The sequence below is a fragment of the Delphinapterus leucas genome, chromosome X (genome assembly GCF_059928025.1).
Source record: "Delphinapterus leucas isolate spDelLeu-1000000601 "Yukka" chromosome X, BTC_Dleu_Yukka2, whole genome shotgun sequence".
Classification (NCBI taxonomy): Eukaryota; Metazoa; Chordata; class Mammalia; order Artiodactyla; family Monodontidae; genus Delphinapterus; species Delphinapterus leucas.
This window is the reverse complement of record NC_143150.1, coordinates 119,293,124-119,320,779: the sequence shown is the minus strand read 5'-3', so window position 1 is coordinate 119,320,779 and position 27,656 is coordinate 119,293,124. Positions and strand designations below refer to the sequence as shown.

General features: G+C 42.2%; 1 protein-coding gene across 2 annotated transcripts; it reads right to left on the bottom strand.

Moving 5' to 3' along the window:
* Positions 1-25: 25 nt before the first annotated feature.
* Positions 26-25,263, bottom strand: RBBP7 (RB binding protein 7, chromatin remodeling factor). 2 transcript variants are annotated; one of them, XM_022562695.3, is made up of 12 exons: positions 25,005-25,263; positions 24,049-24,193; positions 18,232-18,377; positions 14,476-14,622; positions 13,208-13,323; positions 8,799-8,959; positions 7,906-8,032; positions 7,711-7,788; positions 6,245-6,321; positions 4,281-4,338; positions 1,220-1,330; positions 26-484 (listed from the first exon to the last, which is right to left on the bottom strand). In XM_022562695.3, the coding sequence occupies exons 1-12, from the start codon at positions 25,018-25,020 to the stop codon at positions 416-418; spliced, it is 1,251 nt and encodes a 416-aa protein (XP_022418403.1). In that variant the 5' UTR covers positions 25,021-25,263; the 3' UTR covers positions 26-415. The 2 variants fall into 2 exon arrangements, with proteins under 2 accessions (XP_022418403.1, XP_022418402.1); XM_022562694.3 differs by having other exon boundaries at positions 14,476-14,649; positions 25,005-25,262.
* Positions 25,264-27,656: the final 2,393 nt, after the last annotated feature.

Below are 27,656 nucleotides of genomic sequence, written 5' to 3'. Positions count from 1 at the left end.
CAGGTTCTAAAAGAATAAAACAAAGTTTATTTTAAAACTTTATTTCTGCAAAGCCAATCAAGAAGTGTTGGAGGGAAAAAGTGTAAAAGTTAATTATTCTTGCATATTTAGGAAGAGCAAGCACTTAGTTTGAGAAAACAAAGACTTAAAATAGTTGAATCAAAGGCAGTACCCTGCTACTGTATTTTAAAACAATGGCTGATGATCTTTCTTAAGCAACATTCCTTTCTTCCCTAAAAGCTACAATATGATACAGTACGCAATAGCTCACTTGAAAAGTGCTAGGATCAGAAGGTAAAGAACGCCATATGCCACCCCACTTAGACTTTCTACTATACAATGCCATTTTGGCGCTTGATAAATCAAGCATTTGTGTAGCATTACATTCAATAGAAACGTTTCTCATACTTTGGGTTTAAGATCCTTGCCCCTCCAGTTCCGATGTTGTGACATCTGACTCTTCATCATTGTAAATATTTTCAGCCTGGAGACAACCAAATAAAATCAGAGGTAAAACTCCCCAAAGATTTTACAAGACTATCTAAAAATAGCATTCACTAGTTCTATCCAGATTTTAGCTGTCACTGGCCAGCGTGATTTAGTGCTGGAAATTAAATGTGGACACATTTTGGAGTAAACTTAGTTTCCTTTTTGTTTTACCCCCAAAGACCAATAAATTTCATGAGGAAAAGGCACGCCAGTGTTCTCAAAAATTATTTGCCAGCATGTAACTCCACACACACACCTAGCTGCCCATGCACTACTACTTATTTCAGTTATCCATAAAAGGTGTTTTCCAAAAGCATTTCAGACACTTCGACGGAGTGATAGCCCTGAAGTGCTTAGTGCGCATCACCACAGAACTCAGTATCTCAGTGTGAACGCACTGATGTTTCCTCCCGTATCCTTCATGCCTACGACACATCAGACACTGGACATGGAGCAGTGATGCCAAGAGCCCAGCTGATAAAGGGCGTAACGATCATGAAAATCGGAGCAGGTGCTATGTCTACATCGACATGTGCACAGATTTCTCCCAACCCAACAGGTGCATATTGAACTAAAGACTGCTGTTAAAATGGAAAAAGGTCTTTTAAGACTTTCTATAAATATTTGATATAATATGTACCTAAATGTTTGATATATGTCTATTACATTGTATCATTAGTAAAATCTCTCCAAGATAGTCACTGAGGAAAAATAAATACTTCAGGCTCACCATCTGCCATATCTGCATGATGTTATCCTCGGACACCGAGCAAATGACCCAAGGCTCATTGGGGTTCCAACTAAAATCTGATATCTTGGCGGTGTGTCCTCCATGAATAAACTGTTAATAAGAAGAAAAAAAGCCTTGGTTTCATATCTCATGTTGGAAGTTAGTTTTTAGAGCATCAGTCTTGTAACGGGTCGCTGAACTGCAGTTTGGAGTGAGGGTGGTACAGGCTTAGTAAGCCAGCCCTCCACCACTCTTGATTTTGGCAGCTTCCAAACCCTTCAAAAAAGGTGATAGGATAGTACAACGAACGCCTGGATAACCATCACCTAGGTTCCCCAAATACTATTTCGTTAACACACCACCTGCTGAGCCACCACAAAGTTGCAGACAGCACACCTAACCCCTAAATACTTCAGCCTGCATCACCGAAAACAAAGGACATTTTCCTTCACGACCACAGTGCCATTTCCATAGCTAATATAATTAACACTAAAATTCTGCCTCATTAGCAAATATATAGATACAAATATTCAAGGTCATACATTTCCAGGATGTCTTATGTTATACATACTCTCCTAAAACTGGCCCACCTGGAGTCTCCTGGTTCTTCTGTGGCCCCCTGAAGGATCCCCTTTCTCCCCCTTACTAATGGAAAGGCATACTTCTCAGCCATCCTTCAATCTCTCCAAGGCACACTGCCCCAAGGCTGGGGGAAAAAAAGAATTCTTGGGACTCCAGAAGGTCCTTTAACCTCCCCCATAAGACCTAAACCGAGGTATTTGCTAAGAAATGCTGAAGGGGGCAGTCTTACTTCCTGCACTGGGCTTTATTTATCTTAGAATTAAGATTCAGAAGAAACAGTTCTTGGGACTTCCTTGCTGGTCCAGTGGTTAAGACTCCGTGCTTCCACTGCAGGGGGCGCAGGTTCGAGCCCGGGTCAGGGAACTAAGATCCCACGTGCCACGCAGCGCAGCCAAAAAAAAAAGAGGACTTCCCTGGTGGCACAGTGGTTACGAATCCGCTTGCCAATGCAGGGGACACAGGTTCGAGCCCTGGTCTGGGAAGATCCCATGTGCCGCGGAGCAACTAAACCCGTGCACCACAACTACTGAGCCTGTGGTCTAAAGCCCATGCTCTGCAACAAGAAGCCCGCACACCACAACAAAGAGTAGCCCCTGCTCACTGCAACTAGAGAAAAAGCCTGCGCACAGCAACCAAGACCCAGTGTAGCCAAAAAAAAAAAAATTAAAATTAAAAAAAAGAAGAAACAATTTTCACGTGGAGAATATGAATACTTTGTTATGAACTGGTAAGTCACCCTTCCTGACAGAAAGTCAGATTTGACTTTAGTTTGACAGTGAGGTCTATCTCCACCAATTAGGTTATATGCAATGTAACTATTTTACCTAGTATAAGATGGGATAAACAGCTTTTAAATATAGTCATAAAGGGGACATAAGTGAAAATCCTTTCAGACCACAGGCTTGGAATATATACAGGAGTCATTAAATCAAGACATTGTTATATTTAAATTCTTGTTAGTATCCAGTTTACTACACTTAAATGTCCCTTGATTTCAGACTCTCATGAAAAAGGAAGCAAAATACTAGTGGATTTTGTCAAGGCCCATGAAACTGTTACAGAGACATTGTACAAATACATTGTCCTCTCCCTGCAATATCAAAAACTAGCAGGAAACCTTAAAAACATTATACACTAAGTGCAAGGATCAGTCACAAAAGACCACATACTGCATGATTCCTGTCATATGAAACATCCAGAACAGGCAAATCTAGAGAGATAGAAAGTAGATTAGTGGTAGCCAGGGGCTCACAAAAGAAGACTGGGAAGTGATGGTTAAAGGGTACAATTTCTTTTTGAGGTAAAAAAAATATTCTGAAATTGACTTGTGATGGATGTCCAACTCTATGAACATAGTAAAAATCACTGAAGTGTATACTTCAGTGAACTGTATGATCTGTAAATTATACCTCAGTAAGCGTTAAATAAAAAAAGAAAAAAGTAAAAATGGTTGGTAGCAACACCTTAGCTAAAAAAAGACTTAAAAAATTTACGAGGCCCTGCATCACAAAACAGACTTCTCAAATTAAGACACCCAATACAGAATACAGCATTTAGATGCTGTCATCTGTCTATGGTAGCACTTTGAGAAATACTATAAGCAGCAGAAGTATTAACACTGAACATGCTAGTATGTCAGGCACGGTAACACACAGGGCAAGGAGTAAGGGGGTCTCGGATGTCCATACTATGTGGCATCTAGTGAACATCTTCTGTGTGCAGGGCTCATCCTCAATGGCCTTCTTTACCTTTTAAAAGTGGTGGGCAAAGCCCAAGCATTCCAAAAATTAGTACTGGCCTAAGAGCTAAATATACGTTACAGAGAAACGAGTGATTATCTGCCAAATGACTGGTGGAGATAAATGTTGAATTCAGAGTGAGGACAAAGAACCATTACCAAGTCTGGCAATGATTCATAGAAAAGTGACCTGAAGTGTACAATGAAGGACTCAGAGTCAGGAAGGATGAGGACAGATACCACCATGCAAACCTTCAAAGGGCCAAGGAGATGCCAAGATAATTTAATTAGGAATGGGAGGAAGATGGTGGGCACTGTTGGCATCAACAAGATCGAGGAAGCATTCATTTTTCTGAGCAGGGAACTTAATCAGGTCATTAAGTTTTTCCATACTGTTAGAAAGTGTTAAGTATTGCTAATTGAATATCAATGCCCCTCACCCCCAAACCCTCAGAAACATCATAATTGAGAGAATCAGTGAGAAATTATTATACACTATTTTCCAGGAGCCTAAATTATTCTTAGTGAAACATTGGTAAAACCTACTGGGCTCTATTTACTATTTTCAATAAATGTCAAAACTCTATCACAATAACCTCCAAGGCCTCCAATTTGAAATCATCTTCAAGAGCTAGAATTTGAAGTTCTTGACTCATTTTCCAGATACATGAAACAATGACAAATAGTCCAATCTGCATATGACATTTCATCTTGCATTAAGAAAAGCCAATATATATATACCAGGAGCTCTGGAGGCCCATCTTCCGCATCTTCTGCTGATTGTTCTTCTCCAATTTTGCTATTGAGAAAGAACACAATGCCTTCATTACTGAAATTCTTCTAGCATCAATGTTTGCAAAGCCAGCATCAGCCCACAAATCCCATCCTAAAACACACACTCTAAAAGCAACTTACTTCTCTAGTGTTATCGGTTAGTTTTTGTATTAATTATTTGGTGGGAGGGTGTGGTGCTTACTTCCTGGAAATGGTAATAAGAGCAGTTCATAACTGAAGCTGAAGAATAGTAATTACTGTTAATAAATATTAACTTAAAATTCATTCAATATTTTAACTGAGGTGTTTCCTGCATTAGGATTAAAAGGTGAAAAGAATATAAAGTATCTACAGAAGAACTGATGCCCAGTCCCTACACTTCACTCTTAAAGCCTTTTTCATCCCAGGAGTGAAATACAATTACACATCAGTACTGTAGATGTGTCTAAAGATATGACAACAAAACAACTTTAACTATGGAATATATAAGCCAAGGAAAGGTTAAGTTTTAATTTTTTCTTATCTTAAAAACGTCAATTTGTAGAATTTGCTGCCAGCAGTTCCAAGAGTGAAATCACTCGTTACACACCAATCAGCCCTGATACCTAGGTACACAGGTGGACTTTGCTAGTAATAGCTGCTAAAAAAAAAATACAGCCAAAATACACAACTTTCCATGTGCTAGACTTTTTCTTTCCAATAAAGCTAATCAAACAAGCCAAACACATGGGACTGCTAGACAATTATGTTTCTCCTCCCACTGTCAGGAGTACAATTGCTAACATCGACCATTTTAATCCATAATTTTATCTAATGTATTCTTTTAATAGCAAGCAAGACATGAATAAACTTTAAGAAGAAATTATACAATGCCTGCAAATTTATTTACGGCACCCCTAAAGCCGGGACATCAGACTTTCAAACCTTGCTGCACCAGTTCATACAACACTGTAGTTTTTGTTTAAGGTTTCTAATTTTACTACTAAAATTGTTTTCAAGTTAAAAAAAAATCACTCAAATGTCTGTTTTAAAGATTCTCTACATTTTCAAGCATCTATCACAGCCAGAGTTTGTTCCATAAGAACACAGAACATTAGATGTTTAGCAGTTTTACAACACAAGCATTTTATTCTGCAGTGTCTCTATTCCATACACTGAAAAGTGGGTCTACTGTCTCTGTAAGTAAGGCAGCCTTGACTAAAAACTTAGTCCACTTCAAAGCAATACAGGTAGGAAAGAAGTTATTTTCAGGAATTTAATGATTTAAATTTGAGATAAGGACATCTTACAGAGATGTATGTAACGGAACATTATTAATGGCTCTAAAGGCTCAAAAAAAGCAAAGGAGTCTGAAATTCTTGCAACAGCAACTCTGCAGTCAAGGAACTTTAAGAATTGGGAGCAACTCTTTACACAATGAGCGCCCAGAAGAACTTAAGATCTCTGACAGCACGGGCTATGCTTATCCTGTTCCCAAGTTTACCCCAGCAGTTACACAACCCACAGCGGGAGCTCATACCTGCGAAGAGAACCAATGAAAGCACAGAAGAGCAAATGGTAAAAAAACTGAGAAAGACTAGTCCTGCAGGTGTAAGTGTGACCCAAGGAGACATGAACAGCTAATGTCTTTACCACATTCTACAGCAGAAGTGTTTTCAATGCCATCATTTTGATGTTGAAACACACATGCACCCCCGCCCCCTGACTTCAGTCCTAATTATCAATAGAAAAACAAAACTCACATATGCATAAATTTACAGTCCATTTGCTGATTCACTTTGATTTTATGGAACAAAGACTCTTCAGGAAGGTACTTAATATTAGACTTATTAAACTGGGGTTAGCAAATTGCTCTTCTAGTTTATGAATTACTACATAATCTGCCAGATTAGCATACTTATGCAATTTCTTGTCACCAGATACTGAGTTACCTTAAATCCCACACGTTCAGGCGGCGATCAGTACCACTTGAAGCCAGAATAGTTTCGTTATGTGGAGACCAGTGGACCTAGCAATACATATTTGAAAATGTAAAGAATCATCCGTTCCTAAGTTTGTGGATATTGTTCTAATCCCTGACATTTTCCCATTTCGTGTTCTATACCCTCTCCTTGGCCTACAAGCCCTCACCCTCTTTGCCCTGTCCCTTCAGGTACTCTTTTTTTTCCTTCTTCTTTATTGGAGTACAATTGCTTTACAATGGTGTGCCAGTTTCTGCTTTATAACAAAGTAAATCAGTTATACATATACATATGTTCCCATATCTCTTCCCTCTTGCGTCTCCCTCCCTCCCACCCTCCCTATCCCACCCCTCCTGGCGGTCACAAAGCACCGAGCTGATCTCCCTGTGCTACGCAGCTGCTTCCCACTAGCTATCTCTTTTACGTTTGGTAGTGTATATATGTCCATGCCACTCTCTCACTTTGTCACAGTTTACCCTTCCCCCTCCCCACATCCTCAAGACCATTCTCTAGTAGGTCTGTCTTTATTCCCGTCTTACCCCTAGGTTCTTCATGACCTTTTTTTTTTCCTTCTTAGATTCCATATATATGTGTTAGCATACGGTATTTGTTTTTCTCTTTCTGACTTACTTCACTCTGTATGACAGACTCTAGGTCCATCCACCTCACTGCAAATAACTCAATTTTGTTGGACCATCTCCTCAGCTTTCCCCCAGGAAGGTCATACTCCCCAACACAAGGGAACTCAGCTAGGGGTCCAAATAAACTTATTCAGCCCCAAAACCATCCCAGAAGTTTTAACATTTTCAATGAAGTATATTTTAGCCTATGCAAATCTCTGTTTTAAACCACATACAAGATATTTTTCACTAGAGGACCCACCATGCTGATATACCTTAAGGGAAGAATCTCTGGATTTCACTTTTTAAAATTTTTTTTACTTATTTTATTGATTGATTGCCGTGCCACACGGCTTGCGTGATCTCAGTTCCCCAACCAGGGACTGAACCCAGGCCATAGTAGTGACAGTGCCGAATCCTAACCAGCAGACCACCAGGGAACTCCCTTCACTTTTTAAACTGATCCTATTTTGCAAGGTTTTTTCCTTCTACTTCTGAACTAATAGTTTCTAAAAAGCTCCAAGTTATTTCTCACTAGTTAACTTACACAGGAGAAGAGGAGCTTTCAAAAATAAAAAACAGGGATTCCCCTGGCAGTCCAGTGGTTCGGACTCTACGGTTTCACTGCCGAGGGTGTGGGTTCAATCCCTGGTCGGGGAACTAAGATCCTGCAAGTCACGAGGTTTGGCCAAAAAAAACAAAACAACAACAAAAAAACAATGCCCACTGGCCATGATATAAAAGAAAAAAATTTTTTGATTTCCCTCTACCAAAACGTTACTAAAATCTGACAGATATCAGAAAACTGTCACATACCTGGAAAATTTCATCTTTATGAGATTCGAAGGTATGGAGTTTCAATTTTAAATTACGCAGATCCCATAAAGCTACAGTCTGAAGAAAAATAAATGAAAAGGAATTCATTTATGCACTTTACATAAGAATTTTAAAATATTGCAGTAACAAGACCACTGGGTTTGTAAACACCAAGTATGCAAAAACTTAAGAAACCTTATCTGCAGAGCCAGTTGCGAGAATGAACTCGCTGTAGGGATTGAACGACAGGCAATTGACCTCAGCGGTGTGCGCATCAACCAGGTGGCTCGGCTTGGAGGTGGTGTTGGACCTGGTGTCCCATCTAAAACACAAAGGTACAAGCAAGGCACATAGCACACGAGCAGGCTGCTCAACCCGACCCAGCCTCTCTCCCCAACGCTCGGCGCCCACACCAGCACCACTCCACGCCACTGTTCTCTCGCTAACTCGCCCCTTCAGGGACACCAACCACGCAGAGTTGGACTTCCAACCACTAACTGATATGTGCTAAACCTGCGCAAAACAAACTAGGGCTATTTCTGCTTTCTTGTTCCTTAGGTTCCTGTCTGGATTACCAGCTATTTCAAGTGTACACAAAATACTACATAAAGAAAAATGTAACAATTTGATACCTACAACATAGCCTTGTCAAATTTCCGTGTTTTGCTTTGTTTGCCTCAGATATTAGCTTATGAGATAAAAAGCATTCCAGGCAGTTGAATGCAGCCCCGTGGCCATGCCTTGATGCAATCACTCTCTCCCTCAACTTCAATGCAAACCACCCTGATCCCAATTTTGATACATACCACTGCCCTAAGCATGTTTCTTTGTGTGTACATACCTGTTTTCCTTTCTTTTTCTAAATAAAAAGTTGTGTTCAACCATACAGCACAGTAACTTTTATGTAAAAAGGCCATACCTACTTGCAGTTTATTATGTCAATTATACCTCACTAAAGCTATTTTTTTTCTTTTTTGAAGGCCAAGACATAATTACAAAAAAAAGAAATCAAACCACAGGCCACCACAATCACTGATGGCCATTCAGGACACCCATATAATGAGACCCCACTGAATTTTCCACCTTACATCATAAGTTTCTGATCATCAGCAACAGATCCAAACAATGATTCATGCAGCAGGTGCCAGGCCACATCCTCTACAACAGCCGAGTGGCCAGTAAAAATCGCTTTAGCATCCACAATTTTGCCTTCCTTTGGTCCTGCATTAATATCCCACAGACAGACAGTCTGAAGAAGGAACAAAACAAGTTATAAGATACTGAATTTAAATGCTAACACCTTATTTAAAACACCTTTATTAAAAACAATACTACTTAACTATATAAAAGTTACAAATAAACACGAGGAGGAAATATAAACAAAAGTAAAGCTTCATAAACAGAAGAGTGTATTGGTACAGCTTCCACAATCTGAGATGCAGAGGGCAAGGAAGATACAGTGTAATGGGGACAGGAAGACAGCATGGTGGCAGGCAAGAAATTCAAGATAGAGCTTCCACCTACATACATTCAGTCAAGTATCTAAAATTCACCCAGATTACACAACACAACACTGACAGCCTGGTGTTCGGTATCTACTGAACAGAAATGCACATCTTAAAACTTAACGCTGGGTTGGGAGACTGGGAATTAAAACTAAAATATGCCTCTTAAAAAGCAAAAGCCTTTGGCCAAGTCTCACTTCATGGCAGAAACCACTACACACATCAGGAAGTGCAAAAGGTGAATGACCTAGGAACCCCTATGAGGCTACTGGAAGATGCCACAGGGCCTGCCCAGACCTCAAAGATCACAGATCAGCAGGCTCTGGGAGTTGAGTCTCTTCTTAACATCTCATCATAAAAATAGTTGAGAAAAGTCTTAAGTTTCTATGAAAAAATACTGCAAGCTATAGCGCAATGATTCTCATCTCAATGGTTTAAAACAAGCGGTAATTCCATTAAGCTATATTCGACCTAATTCCACTGACACTAGTATCAGCTTCACCTCTTTATAAATCACTTTTTTTTTACCTGAAAGGGTTTCTGTTACATAATACACATGGCCCTTAGTCTCTGTTGGTACTTGCACAATTTACATGCACGGAAGAGATGGAACATGTGGAACTCTTGCCATCACCTGTTCCTCACCTCAGAAGGATCCTGGGAACATTAGCAAGATCCCTGGCATATGTGGAGCCCTTGGGAAACGTCAGCCATTAATTATGACTAGCAACTCCCAGCCTGGTGTCTTCAGAAAGTACTAGCAGTTAAGTTCCTGAGCATAACCCATCCTCCCTGTTGGGAGGATGTTCACTTTGAGGGAAACAAAGGAAAGCTTCCTTCCAGAGAACTGAGGTAGACCCTTGCTTCCCAGCCTCCCTTGGAGCATGGTTGCAAGAACATGACATGGGCTCAATCATCTGACCAGGTCTTCGAATTGTGAACAGCAACAAAAGGGGAATCTGTTCTGATGATTGGAGGGCGAGGGTGTTACATCCACTTTCCAAGGGTGGCAAGAATGACATCCTCACTGGCCTAATTTGGGTCAACGACCCGGCCTCCCCTCTTTTCCAGACCATTTTCTAGCCGCCACAGCACTTCTGTGAGCTACCCTACCCAAGGCCCTTCCAATCAATTACTTTTCTGTTTAAATCAGCCAGCACCATCTTTGCAGCCACCAAGGAAAATAGTTATGGAAGTTCTCAAAAAAGTAAAAATGGCACTACCACATGATCCAGCAATCCCACTTGGGTATTTATGCAAAGAAAACGAAAACACTAACTCGAAAAGATATATGCACCCCCATGTCCACTGTGGCATTATTTACAATAGCCAAGACAAGGAAACAACCTAAGTATCCATCAATGCATGAATGGATAAAGATGTGCTGTATATACGCAATGGAATACTACTCAGCCATAAAAAGAGGAAATCTTGTCATCTGTGACAAAATGAACTTTGAGGGCAGTATGCTAAGCGAAGTAAGTTAGAGAAAGGCAAATACCACATGATCTCTCTTATATATGGAAACTTAAAAACAACGACAACAAAAAACAAGCTCATAGACACAAAGAACAGATTGGTGGTTGCCAGGGGTGGAGGGTGGGAGAAATAGGTGAAGGGGGTATACATTTATTTTTTAAAAACAAATTAAAAGAGATATTTTTTTAAAAGATCACTCAGAAAATGCCCCTGAAGAATATCCTTAAAAACAAAAAATAAAAATAGTAAAAATTTAAAATTTACAAAAAGGTAGAGAAAAATTATAGAAAACAAAACCAAACCAAACCATCAGCCACAGTTGGTTTTGGTTGCTTGTAACTAAACAATCTTGATTGGGCCAATTGCCTACTTTCAATATTTCAAAAAGCTGAACAGAAACTGCAATTAACAGACAAATAAAGAAGGTCTGTGATGTGACAGGCCCTGTTCTAGGTATGGGGATATACTAAGGAAGAAGGCAAGTAACCTTCTCTCACAAAGCTGACATAAAATGCTAACTGTGGCCAAGTTACACGAGCTTTCAAAAGCTCCAGAAGTCTACTCTCGGCTTGTACTTGGAGTCATACCAGACACTTCAGGCTTACAGCATGGGAACCATGAAAGAAAATATGGGGCTGTTAGTGGCAAGAATGCTACAAACGTTGATCTATAATAAATTAACAAGATCACTTTGTATTTGTGTGGTACTTTTCATTGTTAATTAAAACACTTTATATTAAAAGATGCCAAGGTAACTCAACAGGGAAAGATTGGCTGGGAAAGCTAGATAGCCACACACAGAGGATGAAGTTGGACCTCTATACCTCACACCATATCAAAATGGATCAAAGACCTAAATATAAGAGCTAAAACTGTAAAATTCTTAGAAAAAACATAGGTGTAAATTTTTGTGATGCTGGATTATGTAATGGTTTCTTAGATATGGTATCAAAAGCAAAAGTGACATAAAATATATAAACTGAACTCAAAATTTAAAACTTCTGGGCTTCAGAGGAAATCATCAAAAAAGTGAAAAGAGGGCTTCCGTGGTGGCGCAGTGGTTGAGAGTCTGCCTGCCGATGCAGCGGACACAGGTTCGTGCCCCGGTCCGGGAAGATCCCACATGCCGCGGAGTGGCTGGGCGCGTGAGCCACGGCCGCTGAGCCTGCGCGTCCGGAGCCTGTGCTCCGCAACGGGAGGGACCACAACAGTGAGAGGCCCGCGTACCGGGGGGGGGGGGGGGGGGGGGGGGGAGTGAAGAGACAGCCCAAAGAATGGGAGAAATTTTTACAAAATCATGTATCTGATAAAGGACTTGAATCTAGATATATAAAGCACTCTCAAGGAAATACAAAATGAAAATGGACAAAGGATTTCAATACAAATTTTTCCAAAGATGGTACAGAAATGGCCAGTAAGCACATGAAAAGATGCTCAACACCATTAGTACATATAAGTCAAAACCACAATGAAATACCACTTCACACCCACTAGAATGGCTATAATAAAGACAGACCATAACAAGTGTTGGTGAGGACATGGAGAAACTGGTAGCCTCATACATGGTTGGTAGGAATGTGAAGTGGTGCAGCTGCTTTGGAAAAGTTTGGCAGTTCTTCAAACAGCTAAACATAAAGTTACCACATGACTCAGTAATTCAACTCCTAGGTGACTATCCAAGAGAAATGAAAACATACCTACACAAAAACCTGTACAAAAATGTTCACAGTAGCAATACTCAAAAGTAGCCCCAAGGGGAAACAACCCAAATGTCTACCAACTGATAAATGAATAAATTGTGGTATATCTATATAATGGAATATTGTTCAGCCATAAAAAGGGATGAAGTACCGACAGTGCTTTCATATGGATGAACCTTGAAAACATTAATGCTAAATAAAAGCAGCCAGACAGAAAGAGCCGCATGCTATATGATTCCATTTATATGTAATATCAAGAAAAGACAAATCTATTGATTGAAAGTAAACTAGTGGTTGCCAGGAGCTGGGGGAAGGAAGGAGTGAGGAGTGACTGTTTAATGGGTATGGAGTTACTTTTTGTGACATTTGATGCAAATGTTTTAGAATTAGATACTAGTGATGGTTTCACAACTTTGTAAATATACTAAAACCTACGGAATTGTACACTTAAAAAACAGTATAAAAAAACCCAAAAAACCAAAAAACAACTAAACTAAAATGTAATTTATATTAATCAGGCCTCACAAACACTTTAAAGAGTCTCCATTACAGAGGTCCACTTTTAAATAATGGGACACCTTTTGCCCACTTTCCTTCCACTCTAAGGCTGCTTCAAAAGAGCTTTGTGGAATTCTAAGGCTCCAAAAGGGCAGTGTGATAACCATTTCTCTAAATCCTGTGGAAATGTTATCACAACAATCAGTATTATCTTAGAAAACCTTTCATCTATTAGTCTCCATCAGTGCAGAGCTGTCCGTGACACAGTCTTTAACTCTCAGTGCATGAGTAGATTAGGAAGAATAGGTTTCTCACATGGTCGTCAGATGCACTTAAGAGATGTCCACTCAAATTAGAATTCCAAGAAAGACCATAGCCTTCCTTTTGGTGGCCTCTTAACCTAAGATCAGGATTACATTCTCCACTTGGGTCTAAAAAAAAAAAAAAAAAAAAAACAAAAAAAAAAAAGGAGGAAAGAAAAGAAAAGAAAAAAAAAGAAAAAGAAATACATTAACTACTAAGTGATTATCTGTTTATCAGAACTGGTAAGAGCAAACTCCCACTCCTGAGTGAGCCGTAACATTTATCATAGTGCCTGGAAAAGCACCACACATAAGCAAGGACTTGGTTTCACCCACGACCACCCTGAAAAGCTGTTCTCTCTGCTTCCCTGAAAAGCTGTTCTCTGTGCTTCATTTCAAATACTCAATGCAAACCAGGTTTCGTGACCATAAAATGACTTGTTCCTTTGCAAAACCTAGTACTAAGCTCTAACACAAAATACTGAAAACTATACCAGCCCACAAATTTACATGGTGACAACCCACCCCAGCTCCAAGTCCAGTTTTAAGAACATTTTTGTGAGGAAACAGTTAACACAGCAGGTCTGGCTGTTCAGTCCTTGCATGTCTCCAAGGTAGCCTGCAACCATGACTGACCTAGCCAGCCCCTGGGAATGTGACTCTCACAAAATTCTTCATGTCGCCGTCTGATGAAGCTGTGTATGCCCAGAGCAGTGGGGCATGCTGTGGCAGCTTGTCGAGACCTGTAGGATTGTTGAGCAAGATTCATGATGCATCTGGCTTCACTGCTGGGGTCCTGAGTTTCCCTTACCATGGCTGGTCACAGAGCAGAATGTACCTGTGTGACCAGACCTCCATAAAATCCCCAGACACTGAGACTCAAATGGGCTTCCCTGGGCAGAGATATTTATGCCCCTGTGGTATGTGGCCCCAGAGGAGGAGGATTCACAGGTCTATGCCTGACCTCTCTGGACTCTGCCTGATGTGCATCTTTCTCCTCCTGTCTTTGCTCTGTAACCTTTGCTGTAATAAACCTTAGCCAGTTTTTATTCCCATTTTTTTGCTCTATATCCTTTGCTCTAATAAACTTTAGCCAGGAATATAATAACCTGCTGTGAGGTTCTTCTGTTAAATCACTGAACTTGGCATGGTTTTGGGACCCCTGAAACAATTTCTAAACCTTTAAAAATTAGAGTATACTAGTTTGAATGACGTCAAAGTTATTATCATTTTGAATCAAGAAGAAGGGTCAAGCAATGGTCTGACTTTATTACTACATACCTGGTTTAGCAGGGTGCTTTGTATAGTCAAAAACCAGCACGTCAGAAGACGGCGTTTTTGTAGCAATGATGTGAGGATTCTGCGGCATGTAACGAGCACGGTTTACTTCTCCTTCGTGGTTAATTTTAATTTCACATTCAATTTTTCCTGTTACAGAACCAAAGCCACCAAATTCTAATGTGAGAAGAAAGAAATAAACACATACACTTACGATTAAAATTCACAAGTCACTCAGTTTAATCAACCTGAGATTTTAATCTGACAGGATACAACACAAATTGCCAAGAGAGAGGGAGAGAGGGCACGCAAGAACACAGAAATATAGGCTCGCTTGCCACTTAGAATTAATTTATTCTCGAAGCCCATGTGAATTGGAAAATGTTGATCCCTATTTTATGCAGTTCAGTTCCACCTTGGACTTAAAACATTTAAAAACCACCTTCTTTCAGTTGTGAAGATGATGTAATTATTCACGAAAATTCAAATAACCACACAATTAACACACCTCAGCCTTTTAGTTCAAATACAACTCATTTGGAAGTGCTGAAATTAGAAATGTATTTTAGGTTTCATTAAGACAGGTTCATCCTCAGGAGTATGAACACTCCTTGAGTCTAAAGTCAAAAACATCCTCATATCGGAAATCCAACTAACACCCACCCAATCCCAAGACAGACACACACACACACACACACACACGTACGTCAGTTCCACCAGAATCCTTGAACACATTCAATCCAGTTGAACATGTCGGTTCAACTGCTAGTGGAGTGCCAAAGCTAAAATGAGTGGGCTAACCTCCCTATCTGGTGTAGGAATATGACTACAATGTTAAATAGTTACTAAAAAGGCCTTGGGGGAAAAAAAAAGGCCTTGGAAAAGTGAGAAAGCCACATAAAAAGTGTAACTTCGGAGCAGAAGCAAGGTGATAGCAGAAAGAATACAAGTAGAGAACATCTAAGCAGATAAGAGCAAACAAGAACATTTTCTCTTTTGTGCTCGTAGACACAAATCTGAATTAGTTGCTGACTTGAAAAAATTCGGAGGCTTCACATTATAACTGTTACTTCTTCCTGACCTATATCTCTTCTCCTTTGCACATTCCTTTTCAGCTCACCCTGTGTCTCAGGTCAAGTAACACTAACTCAAATGCCTAATGAAACCAGGCAGGTAACAACTAAAACAGACTGGCTAGGGCCTGGCGAAAACACACCAAAAGCAGTAAGCCTTTTCTCAGTTTCAGCCAGGCCCTGCTATGTGGGAATGCTCAAGCAACGCTAGCTCCCATGCCTTACTATCAGAATTTAGCCATTCTTGGGAATTCCCTGGCGGTCCAGTGGTTAGGACTCAGTGCTTTCACTTCGGGGCCCGGGTTTGATCCTTGGTTGGGGAACTAAGATCCCGCAAGCCACGGGGCCGGGGGTGGGGGGATGGGGGGAAGAATTTAGCCATTCTTCTCTATGGCAAACACTGCTTACTATTTCTGAGGCTCAAAGTCATAGCCCATTTCACACAACAACTCTCACACAACCATACGCAATCACCCATTTCCCTCTTAGCACTTCCCCTTCCCATCGAGTCAATGGAAGAAAATGCCCCAGCCTTTCCAAGACACCCCTCCTGATCCTATCACCTGCCACCACCAGAGACCCTGCTCCAAAGCTGCCGCTTTTATATTTTCAATCTCCCACCACCGTGGACCCCAAGGATTCTTTCTCACCCTTCTGCTACAAAGATACTCAAGTTTCCAAATTCCTTTAGTGAAAACAAACTCAACAGCTCTTCTTTAATAAAAACTGGGCTTCCAGGTAAGATTTACTGTGTACACAGGGCTTTGTTTTCTCAAACTCAAAAGGAAAAGCTTGAAAAATCACTATCTTAATGACAATAGTATCCATTAAAAATACCATAACTGAAAATTTTAAAAGGTGTTAACTGTGAATTACTGTAGTCACTTGTTAGAATGTAATTCACTGGACAAGTTACTAATAACAATATCTCCATGTATCATGCACAGAGACTAATTCTTAAGCTGAAAGTCCAATTAAGTACATAGTTTAGGACTAACAGCCATTAAAATTTTTCTGATTACAACAATATTTACAGAAATAATGCATAAGGTTGTAGGGTAATGGACTATGAATTGTGGAAGTGGTAAACTGAGTAAATCATTTTGGAAAAGGTTTATATTATTTTAGGTTGACAATGAATATACCACACAACTCAGCAATTCCACTCCACTACATAAATTCTCCCACGTGTACGAGGAGATGGAATAAAGATGTTCACTGAAGCATTGCTCATAACAGCAAAACACCCACACAGATACAACCCAACTGCCCCTTGATAGAAGAATAAATTGAGGTTTAAGCATAATGGAATACTATACGGTTGTTAAAAGAATGACCTAGACATTTACATAGTATACACAGACAAAACTGAATGAAAAAAGCGAACTGCAAAACAACATTATGTATGTTTATTACTGTATGAATAATAAAAATACAAATAGTTGAAAACGGCACACTAATTTCAGGACGGTGATGAATTATGGAGAAGAAAACAAGGAGGAATGGAGTAGGGGTGGCAGGACTTTAGCTAAAAATTAGAATTTTATTTTCAATAAGAAAGCTCTATTCAACCATTTGGGGCTGTGGGGAAACCACTAACCCAGCAGGTCTGGTTGCTTAGCCCTCACAGTTCTGACGGACACTGGGCCCATGACTGACCCTTGACCAACTCCTGGGACCATGACCTCAGAATGTTCTCGATGTCACTGATGGGTTGATTTTGTGGTGTACACCTGAAGCAAGGGACCATGCTGTACCAGTCTGTCAGGGTTGCTTTGCACAAATATCAAGACTGATGATATGCACCTGATTTCATTACGGGGGGGGGGTTCCGAGTTCAGCTGTCATGGCTGGCTGCCAATATGATGTGCCTACAAAACCAACCGCCATGAAAGACTGAGACCCTGACCCTCGAATGGGTGTCCCTGAGCAGAGATAGTCCACACGTGTCCCTGTCGTTTGCTGCCAGAGGGAAAGCACATCCTGTGTGGCCCTGGATGAGACTTGTGCTGGACCTCTGTAGACTCCCTGATGCTTATCTTTTTCCTGCTGCTTTTGTTCTGTATTTTTCATTGTAACAAACTTCAGCCATGAGCATAATCTGCTGAGTCTTGTGAGTCCTCCTAGCAAAATCACCAAACTTGGGTGGTTGTGGGAATACCAAAACAGGGGAATGTATGTTTGGATTGGGGGATGGGAGTCAACAGCTTCCATAAAAAACCCACTATTAACTGTTTGGTGTAAATGCCTCCTGACTTTTTCCTATGCCTACACCAACACATATTCTTACTGTTACCAAAACAGTTACTATAATCACACATACCAGTTACTCACTTTATTTTGGAAACCTTTCCATACCAGTGCATACAGATTTATCTCCCTGTCTGTGTGTAAAATTCAAAGTTAGGTCATTCTTAGTAACTGCTGCACAGTATTTCAAACATACCATGATGTGTTTGACCAACTTCCTATGAACTAACATCTGGGTTGCTAGGTTGAGCCTAATTTTTCAATCTTGCAAATACTGCTACTGTAAAATCCTTGTGCACATGTGGGTGAGTAGTTCTGTAGGATAAAGTCCTAGAAGTTAAACTGCTGGGCCAAAAGATATTAGTACAACGTTTTAATAGCATATAATTAGAGGCCTATTCCTTGACACCAATGCTGGAATATATGGTATACCTACCACCCTTCTCACTGTCACAGTGGGAAGCATCAAACTGTGCATCATCATTCGGAATATGGACTCGAGCAACCACGAGATGATTCTGCTCATCAGATGTGTGAGTCCCCAGCACTAGCCAATGAAGGGCATAATCCTTTCCTTCTGGTCTGTTTAGGAAAGAAAGAAAGTCATACTAATCCTTTAAGAAATCAGTTGCTAACAAATCCAGTCCATCACCCATCCCCATGTTCATAAATCATGACTTCTTGCCTAAAAAAAAATCTTCAATTTTAAACACACTAGTTGTTTCTGGTTTCCGAGTAAGAAGCAACAAAGTACAACGGAAAAAATAAAGTGCTGAGTCAGAAAAACTGGGTTTAAATCCTGGCTCAAACTAAAATTAGTTATATGCAATTCCTTAAATCACAACTTCCTTGTGGGCCTCAGTTTCTTCACCTAAACAACAGGTTATGAGTGAAAATGGCACTATGTGAAAACCTCTTGTTTATATTTATGGTGCTTAAAGCTTATAAAATAGGCATTCTCATTTTTATGGGAGAGGGGAGGCGGGTCTTTGTTACCCTATTCTGTGGAAACTCACTTTGTGGCTGAAGAAATCACTGATACCTCTTGGCACCCTGGTCCAAGAAATGATTTTGCATCTGCATCTATTAACAATGCTTAAGCAATGATTCTGCATCTGGATCTATTAACAATGCTTTTCCATTTGTACTATCTAGAAGAGCAATTTTCACGTGTGTTCCATGGTCCCATCTCAGTAAGGAAGGCTGAGAAGTAAGACTCTGGGCCCCAGCATCAGACAGCCTAGACTATTTATCTGTTTCTAAATTCCAGTTGCACAAAGGATTCAGTGGTTTAGAAAAAAAGGTTTGTGGTTACTTCTAGGCATGTAATTTATTAATAACTGGGCTTCCCTGGTGGCGCAGTGGTTAAGAATCTGACTGCCAATGCAGAGGACACAGGTTCGAGCCCTGGCCCGGGAAGATCCCACATGCCACGGAGCATCTAAGTCCGGGCACCACAACTACTGACTCTGTGCTCTAGAGCCCGAAAGCCACAACTACTGAAGCCCACGCGCCTGGAGCCGGTGCTCCGCAACGAGAAGCCACAGCAAAGAGAAGCCCGTGCACCGCAACAAAGAGCAGCCCCCGTTCACCACAACTAGAGAAAGCCCACGTGCAGCAACAAGGACCCAACACAGATAAAAGTGAATAAATTTATTTTTAAAAATCTATTAATAACTAAAAAATACAAGATGAAATTTTACCAATATTTGGCTTAGGGTAAAAAACAGCAATAAATACACAAAAACTCCAAGAAAAGAATAAGGCAGCCATGGCTAAGCAACAGCAGTTTATTTGAAAAAAGACATGGGTCTGAGTCGACGTACATTCAGTGACCAAGAATACGACGTGGCTATCAAAAAAGATAATTAATTTCATCTGAGATGAACTTATATAGGGAAGAAGGCAAAACACATGAGCATTCACTCACTTATTTTTAACTGGAAAAACCACACTTAGAAAATTAGGCTGTAGCAATGTACTTTAGGAGGATTTGGACAAAATGAAACCTTTACAAGGAATAGTGGCTTAAAATGAAAGGGAACCTAAACATATCTCATGAGAACCGTTTGAAAAGAAATAGGAATACTTGAGAGAAAGGAGGCAGCACAGAGCAATGTTAGGACTGACATAAAAGGAAGAAAGTGACTTCTTTTTAATGGCATTAAGCAGAAAAAACTAAGACCAGCAGGTAAAGTTACAGGTTAAACACGTCAATCCGTCATATGACCTTTCTAAGGAGCAGGACCACAGATGGACTAGAGGGTCTGAAAAACTCCTTTTGACTCTAAAATTCAATTATTCTGGTTTCCCCTGACCCGATCATCACATAAGGATTTTTCTTTTTACTACAAATTCTTTCATCTCCATCATTAAAATACAAGCCTATTTTCCTGAGCCAATCAATATCTATTTTCCTCCAATACTGGATGCACCTAAGGCTGCAGAAGCACTCATTATAAAAGACCTTGTGCATTTTCAGTGCCAGAATCCTTTGACCACTTTAACTCTACTGCTAAGACATTCACCCAACAACCACAGATTATCACAAGGTTATTCTCAGTAGCATTGCCTGAAGCAGCGAAAGACTGAAAACAAATATCCATCAATAAGGAACTGGTGACATAAATTATAGTATATCCATAAACGGAATTTTATGGAGCCCTTAAAACAAAAGAACATATATATAAGTATGCTGATAGGAAAAAAGTCTCCAATATAAACTTCTAATTAAAAAGTCAAGTGAATTGGGAATTCCCTGGTAGTCCAGTGGTTAGGACTCCATGCTTCCACTGCAGGGGGCATGGTCAGGGAACTAAGATGCAAAGTCAAGTCAACAACTTGCTACCAGAAAAAAAGATGGAGGGACATAGCATGTACTTCTTCATGCCGGCAGGATGGATAAGAAATCGCAAACAAGGACTGCCTCCGCTCTGGATAAGGGAACTAGGAGCATAGAGGATGTGGAAGCGGGACTTATGCAGTTTTGTATCATCTGAGTTTGAACGTATACACAGGTTTTTAGGTAGAGAGTAAGTCTTAACATGTTTAAGAAATTATCCAATTAAGAGATATGAAATAATGATCTAGCAGTTTTGAAAAATAATTTCTTAGAAATACCTAAATAAAAAGTTTAAAGAGCCAAATCAATTATATGGATGATCACCTAAGTGAATTTAAGGACAACAGCTTAGAAAGTGCAAGTAATCATTCAGAAGCATGCTGTATGTAGGCAGAAGGCCAGCCTGATGAGGTTGAGTAGAGCCTGTCTCTCAAAGAGCCAGGCTATAAGAGTAGCCAACATTTTTACTGTCCTACATAGTGACGAAACACAATCACAGTCCCTTCATACCCCAAACAGAACCCTGCAAAGCACCAGACAGCCGTCCTCAACACCCAAGAATGCAGGCTGGCTGGCATTTTCTTGCATTCCCAGAGCCACTGCACGTGCCACAACCAGATCCCACTTCTTTGCATGCAAAGAACACCATGGAATATATAATTTAGTTAAAGTATTTTCTGTTAAGTTCCTAAGTGTTAATATAAAAGTAATATCTGGGGGGCTTCCCTGGTGGCACAGTGGTTAAGAATCCGCCTGCCAATGCAGGGGACATGGGTTCGAGCCCTGATCTGGGAAGATCCCACATGCCATGGAGCAACTAAGCCCGTGCACCACAACTACTGAGCCTGGCCCTAGAGCCTCTGAGCCACAACTACTGAGCCTGTGTGCTGCAACTACTGAAGCCCATGTGCCTAGAGCCCATGCTCCACAACAAGAGAAGCCACTGCAATGAGAAGCCCACACACTGCAAAGAAGAGTAGCCCCTGCCCACCGCAACTAGAGAAAGCCTGTGCACAGCAACAAAGACCCAAAGCAGCCAAAAATAAAAATAAAAAATAAATAAATTTTTTAAAAAAGTAATATCTGGGCTGATATACACAGATCTATAATTTTAAAATCTTTACGCAAAACATGTTACAGGTAACATTTTAAAAAGACTTCAGTATATTACTCAGCCATAAAAAGAAACGAAATTGAATTATTTGTAGTGAGGTGGATGGACCTAGAGTCTGTCATACCAAGTGAAGTAAGTCAGAAAGAGAAAAACAAATACTGTATGCTAACACATATATATGGAATCTAAAAAAAAAAAAAAAAGTCTAGGGGTAAGACGGGAATAAAGACGCAGACCTACTAGAGAATGGACTTGAGGATATGGGGAGGGGGATGGGTAAGCTGTGACAAAGTGAGAGAGTGGCATGGACATATATACACTACCAAAGGTAAAATAGCTAGCTAGTGGGAAGTAGCCGCATAGCACAGGGAGATCAGCTCGGTGCTTTGTGACCGCCTAGAGGGGTGGGATAGGGAGGGTGGGAGGGAGGGAGATGCAAGAGGGAAGAGATATGGGAACATATGTATATGTATAACTGATTCACTTTGTTATACAGAAACTAACACACCATTGTAAAGCAATTGTACTCCAATGAAGATGTTAACATAAATAAATTAAAAAGACTTCAGTAAACAGCATTCATTGAAATACAAATGGAAAAAGAGAGATATTCCACCCTAACAAATGATTTCTGAATAGGAAAGGGTGGGAGAATTACCATCAGTCACCATTTACTGTGTACTCACTCTGCGCCAGCACTTAAACATGCACGATCTTATTTACTTCCTCAAGTGGAGGCTGTCAGAACCATGAGCACCTCCATTTACGGACCAGACTACTCCAGGATAGAGACTGACCAACTTGCCCTAATTCACAAAGCTAAGAAGCAAGGGGCAGAATTCAAACTCGCGTCTCTAACTTTAAAGCCTCGGCTCTTTTCTACAGTTAGAGTAGGTCAAAAAGATCCAAGCGAATGTAAATCATCTGCTTAACAGGAAGACACAAAGAGTCAAATGCACATGATGCTCTAAACCAGAACCTCAATACCCTTAAGCATTTGATGGTCAAAGTTATAAATGTCAAGGATTAGAAACCTCCACTATTTAGTTCTTGGCTCTTCTTCCCACATCTGCACATTTACATTGAGATTTTTGGGAGGCCCAGTGGAAGTCCCTAACTGTATGGAAGTCAATGTTCACATATGGAAAATCTGGCCATCATATGAAGAGTTTTATATGAAGGTAATTTACTCTTATTTTTAAAAGTTCTTGCAAAATCCCCTCTCTAGAGTTTGATTAATCCTCATTAAGTTATATGCTCACAATACTCAAAATTTAATACACTTTTAAAGTACAAGGGCACACGCACCGCAACAAAGAGTAGCCCCCGCTTGCCACAACTAGAGAAAAGCCCGCGCACAGCAATGAAGACCCAGCGCAGCCAAAAAAAATAAATAAATAAATTTATATTAAAAAAAAATAAAGTACAAGGCCAAGTTCCTACTAGGAAAAGTATGAGAAAGATAACCTAGTGCAGAGGTTGCCTCAACTCTGGGGCCACCTGGTTTGGGTTTGAAAGCCTGCTCCACCACTTACCAGCTGTGTGACCTGGGGCATGTTATGTCATATCTCAGCCCCAGTTTCCACATGATTTAAAAAAAAGAATGATAAAAAGTAATTATTGTACTGTTGTATTAAACCAAATAATAGGACATAAAGCTCTTCAGATGCGCCAGGCCCTGTTCTAAGTGCTCAATAAATGTCAGCAATTATTACCAGAGAAATTTTACAAACAGGTGCAAAGAACACTCTTATAAAAACCAACAGCAACCTCAAAGTGTATCCCATACTATAAGCCAACACCACCACCTTTTCGTTGGTGAACTGCTGCTAAATTCTCTTCACCTTTGCCAATTAAGACGTATTCATCTTGGGGGCTGGTTACAAGGGTGTATTCACTTTGTAAAAATTCATCAAGCCACACGCTTATGATTTGTGCACTTTTCTGTGCACATGCTATTTTCCCATAAAGTTATTAAGAAATCCATTAGTCTGGGGCCCAAAGAAATGCTGATCTATATTTAAGTCCACGAAATGTCAAATATATCCAGTGCATCCTACATATATCCTTAATCTCACAACAGATTCTTTGTCCCCTTTTAACGCCACATTTATACGTCAGAAACCACCCCATAAATCGCTTAAGTCCTGAAAATAAAAATCACCTGCCATATCACGCAAGGTCTAAATTGATTACTTGCGTATGTTCTATGTATAAAACGCCAAAAAAAAAAAACCCTAGGAAATTCAAGTCAATAGTTAAATTTATGCGAAATAAAAGTTGCCAGAAACCCTTACTTAGTCACTTCAGGAAGCCACTGAACGGTAAGGCTCGGCCACTGAAGAGCATGGGTCATAACCAGGTCATACAGAAACGGTGTATTCTTCTTCCAGATTTTATATTCTTCATTGATGACACGCTCCTCCACAGTATCTTCAAACACTGAAATTTGGAGAAAGCCCACACGATTAAGTGGCTGAGAGGAATCGGAGTCACAATCTCCACTGGAGGTCACCTCGAGACGACCACACCTAATCTCCTCTTTCCCTTTACCTCTAATTTGGACACGAACAACCAACTGCTCTTCCAGAACGTGGAGAGAATATTAACACCAGGGAGCTTATTTTTTTGCACTTTAAAATCAATACCGCGTGCGTATACAAAATTGGGTAATTACACAGACAACGCAATTGTTTTGCAGGTTACAGCTGTTCGCACCTGTTCCAAGATGATGACCCGTATGTAGAGGACTCCCCGACCCACCCGGCGAGACGAATCCACGTGTAGCAGAAACCCATCAGCCCGCTCCCTCCATCCCCCACCAGGAGAGGCCTCTGATCCCACGAAGCCCGCGTCGGCAGCCATAAGCCAGCGGGTTCCAGAATCCCCCGGACAAGGGCCGCGACCCGAGGCGGTCGACGCGCGCGCGTGTTAGGAGGCGCCGTGCCCGCTTTCCGGCGGCAGAGGCCGCCTCCGCCCGGGGGCCTAGAGAGCGCCGCCGCTGGAGGGGGGTGGCGGGAGGGGAGGGTGGCGGGAAGGGGGCCCAACCCGCGGCCCCACGCCCGGCTCCGGAAGTGCTCGGAGCCCTCCGCGCTGCGGCCCCGTCCCGCGTAGGCCCCTCGAGCCGCGCGCCGAGCCTCGCGCCCGGCCCCGCCCCCTGCTCCTCACGCCAATTCGCGCCTTTCGCCGGCGCGTGCCGCGGCCTCGCACGCCCGCCGCCCCCCGCCGCGCGCCGCCCCGCAGGGCCTCTTACTCTCTTTACTCGCCATCTTGCGTCGGGTGTTCGCCCCTCGCCGCCTCCTCGGACTCCCCTTGCTAGCCAAGAGCAGCCCAACCGCAGGCGCTCCTGCCTTTCCCAGGCACGTCACACACTTCTAGCTCTCGAAGCCTGAGCTCCGTCTTACAGCCTGGGTGCTCCCCAGACGCTGCGTCCTTCTCTCTCACCTCCTCCCCGCTTACGGGTACCGAGGTCTGAGGCGCTCTTCTCTCTCTCTCCAAACTTGGAACGAGACTTTTCAACCCGCGCCTCCCAGCCCGCCCAGGCAGCTGAGCGCAGGCGCATCCGCCCTGGGAAAAGTGAGAGGCGGTGGCGAGGCGGGCCTGGGAGCCGACGGCTTCGTCGCCTCGACCAATGACGTGCGGCAGGCAGGTTTCACGCGGCGTTCGGAGGCGGGCTTCTAGGGGTGGGCGGGGCGTTCCGCGGCAGGAAGTTGGCGAGGCGCAGGCGCAAGGACTCGCCCGGCGCTCCCAGGGCCGGCCGCGGGGGCGGATGGGGGCGCGCGGGGGTGGGGCGAAAGGAGGCGCGGCTTGCAAGCTGCGTGGGGGCTGCGAGCCCCGGGGCGGCGAGCCCTGAGGCCGCGGGGCGTGGCTGCTTGCAGCGGCCGTGGCCGTGGCGGTGGGGGTAGGGGGCAGGGAGGCTGCCGCCGCTTAGCCAAGCAAAATCTCAGAGCGAGAAAGGAAAATGGTTTCTAGTCTCGAGAGACTACTGTTCCCTCAAAGTCTCCCTGACAGTCGCGGGCATGCAATTCTCTGCACCCGAAAGTTCTCCCTCCAGCCGACTGGCCTTTTCTGGGGCCTGGTCGAGCCGAGGTAGGGTTTGTCGGAGGCAAAGGGGGCCTTTTGCAGAGGCCGCGGGCGTTTTGTGACTGCAGAAGCCGCCGGGCCTCCCTAGTAGGCTAAACCTGCGGCCTGTTCAGGCACAGGCCGCAAACGCTCCGAAGCTGATTTGAATTACATTTTTGTTTGTTCACAAATTTGAGTCCTTCAAATGATGTTTGAGGCCTCTCGTACTGCGGGGGATTTTGTCCCTGCACTGGCGTTCTGGTCTCTGTCCTAGCTCCGGGCCCTGCTGAGTCATACTTGTCACCTGCGGGGGTCCCAGTGTGGCCCCACCCCAAGCTGGCGAAGCTGGAAAGAGCTGGGCACAGCTGACCTGCGCCGGCTTGCCGGAGGCTTGCTCTGCCCTGGAACTTGGTAGCCCCTAAGGAGTGCTCGGGGGTGAGGAGAAAGCAGGCTGCAAGGCCAAAAGGGAATGAAAATGAGAGCCAGGAGCAGAGGGGACGGGCTTGGGGGAGGTGGCCGAGGTGCCTAGTGCAAAGGGAGCCTCAGTCTACATCCAGACTCCGAGAGGCTCCCGCTGCAAAAGCACCCCCGCGCCGGGACACTTGCTGCCGTGATGCTTTCCAAGCACCTTCTTGCAAATGACGATGGTGATTCTGAAACGAAATCGTGCGGTTGCTGCTCTGATGTCCACTTTTATGATCGGGAAACGAACCCAGGCATTACTCTAGTCCGTGGCAGAACCACTCGTATTACCTTATATAGAAATTTACTGTCTGGTGTCTCTGGTTTCCGATATGGTACAATTCATTATTATAACGCTCTCCCTTTCATGTCAGCCTCAGGAATGTGACTGAAGCTGGGGAAGGGGGGAGCGGCTGGAGAGGGAAGAGGGTTGGAAGGGTGTTTAAACAATACAGCCCTCTTGTTCTAAAACACTGGTTGGTAAACGTTTTTCTAAAAGGAGCCAGATAGTAAATATTTTAGGCTTTGGGGGCAACTACTCGGCAGCGTTATAGCGAGAAAGCAGCCCTAGACAATATGGATGAACCTGGCTGTATTCCAATAAAACTTTATAGATACTGAAATGTGAACTTCATATAATTTTCACGTGTCACAAAATGTTCTTTTGATTATTTTCAACCACTTGAAAATTGTAAAATCATTTTGAGCTCGTGGGCCATGCAAAATTAAGTGGCGGATTAGATTTAGATGGGAGGACTGTAGTTTGCCCACCGTGTTCTAGAATAATTGGGTCGTATAGCTCTGCTTCAATGGGAACTTCCTCATGTGCACAGTAAGAGAAGGCTTGGCAGACGATTTCCAGTCTCCCATTAATATATTTAACTTATTTTCTGGTGGGTAGGCATGATTTCCAAAACCTATTAAATGTTTAAATGGTTGAAAGAAAAGAAATCTTCCCAGACGATTTGACTTTAAAATCGTTATGCTGTCCACCTCACTGAGGGTCTGAGTAGGAAACACGGAGCAGATACTTTGGGAGTTTGTGAAAATACTCAGGCACTATCATACACAATCCCAAAGTAACTGGTACAGCATATTTTGTTAGTTTGGGATTTTGTTAAATTGAATCTGTCATTTCTGTTTCTCTAAATTTTTTTGGTCAGGTACTTTTTTGCGTCAAAAATGTAGTATCAGTTTTTCTCTCTTGAATTGCGAACTGTTCAGTTTTGGTTTTGCCTTTCACTCCACCTTATGAGCTCTGGTCCTAATCTTCCAGTTTCTCTGTGGTTGTCTTTTTGTCTCTCTTGCAGTCAGCTGAGTCCACTAATTGAATAAGGCACCAACAGGTGTGCGCACAGGGTGTGGGCTCTCTTAACCGAGA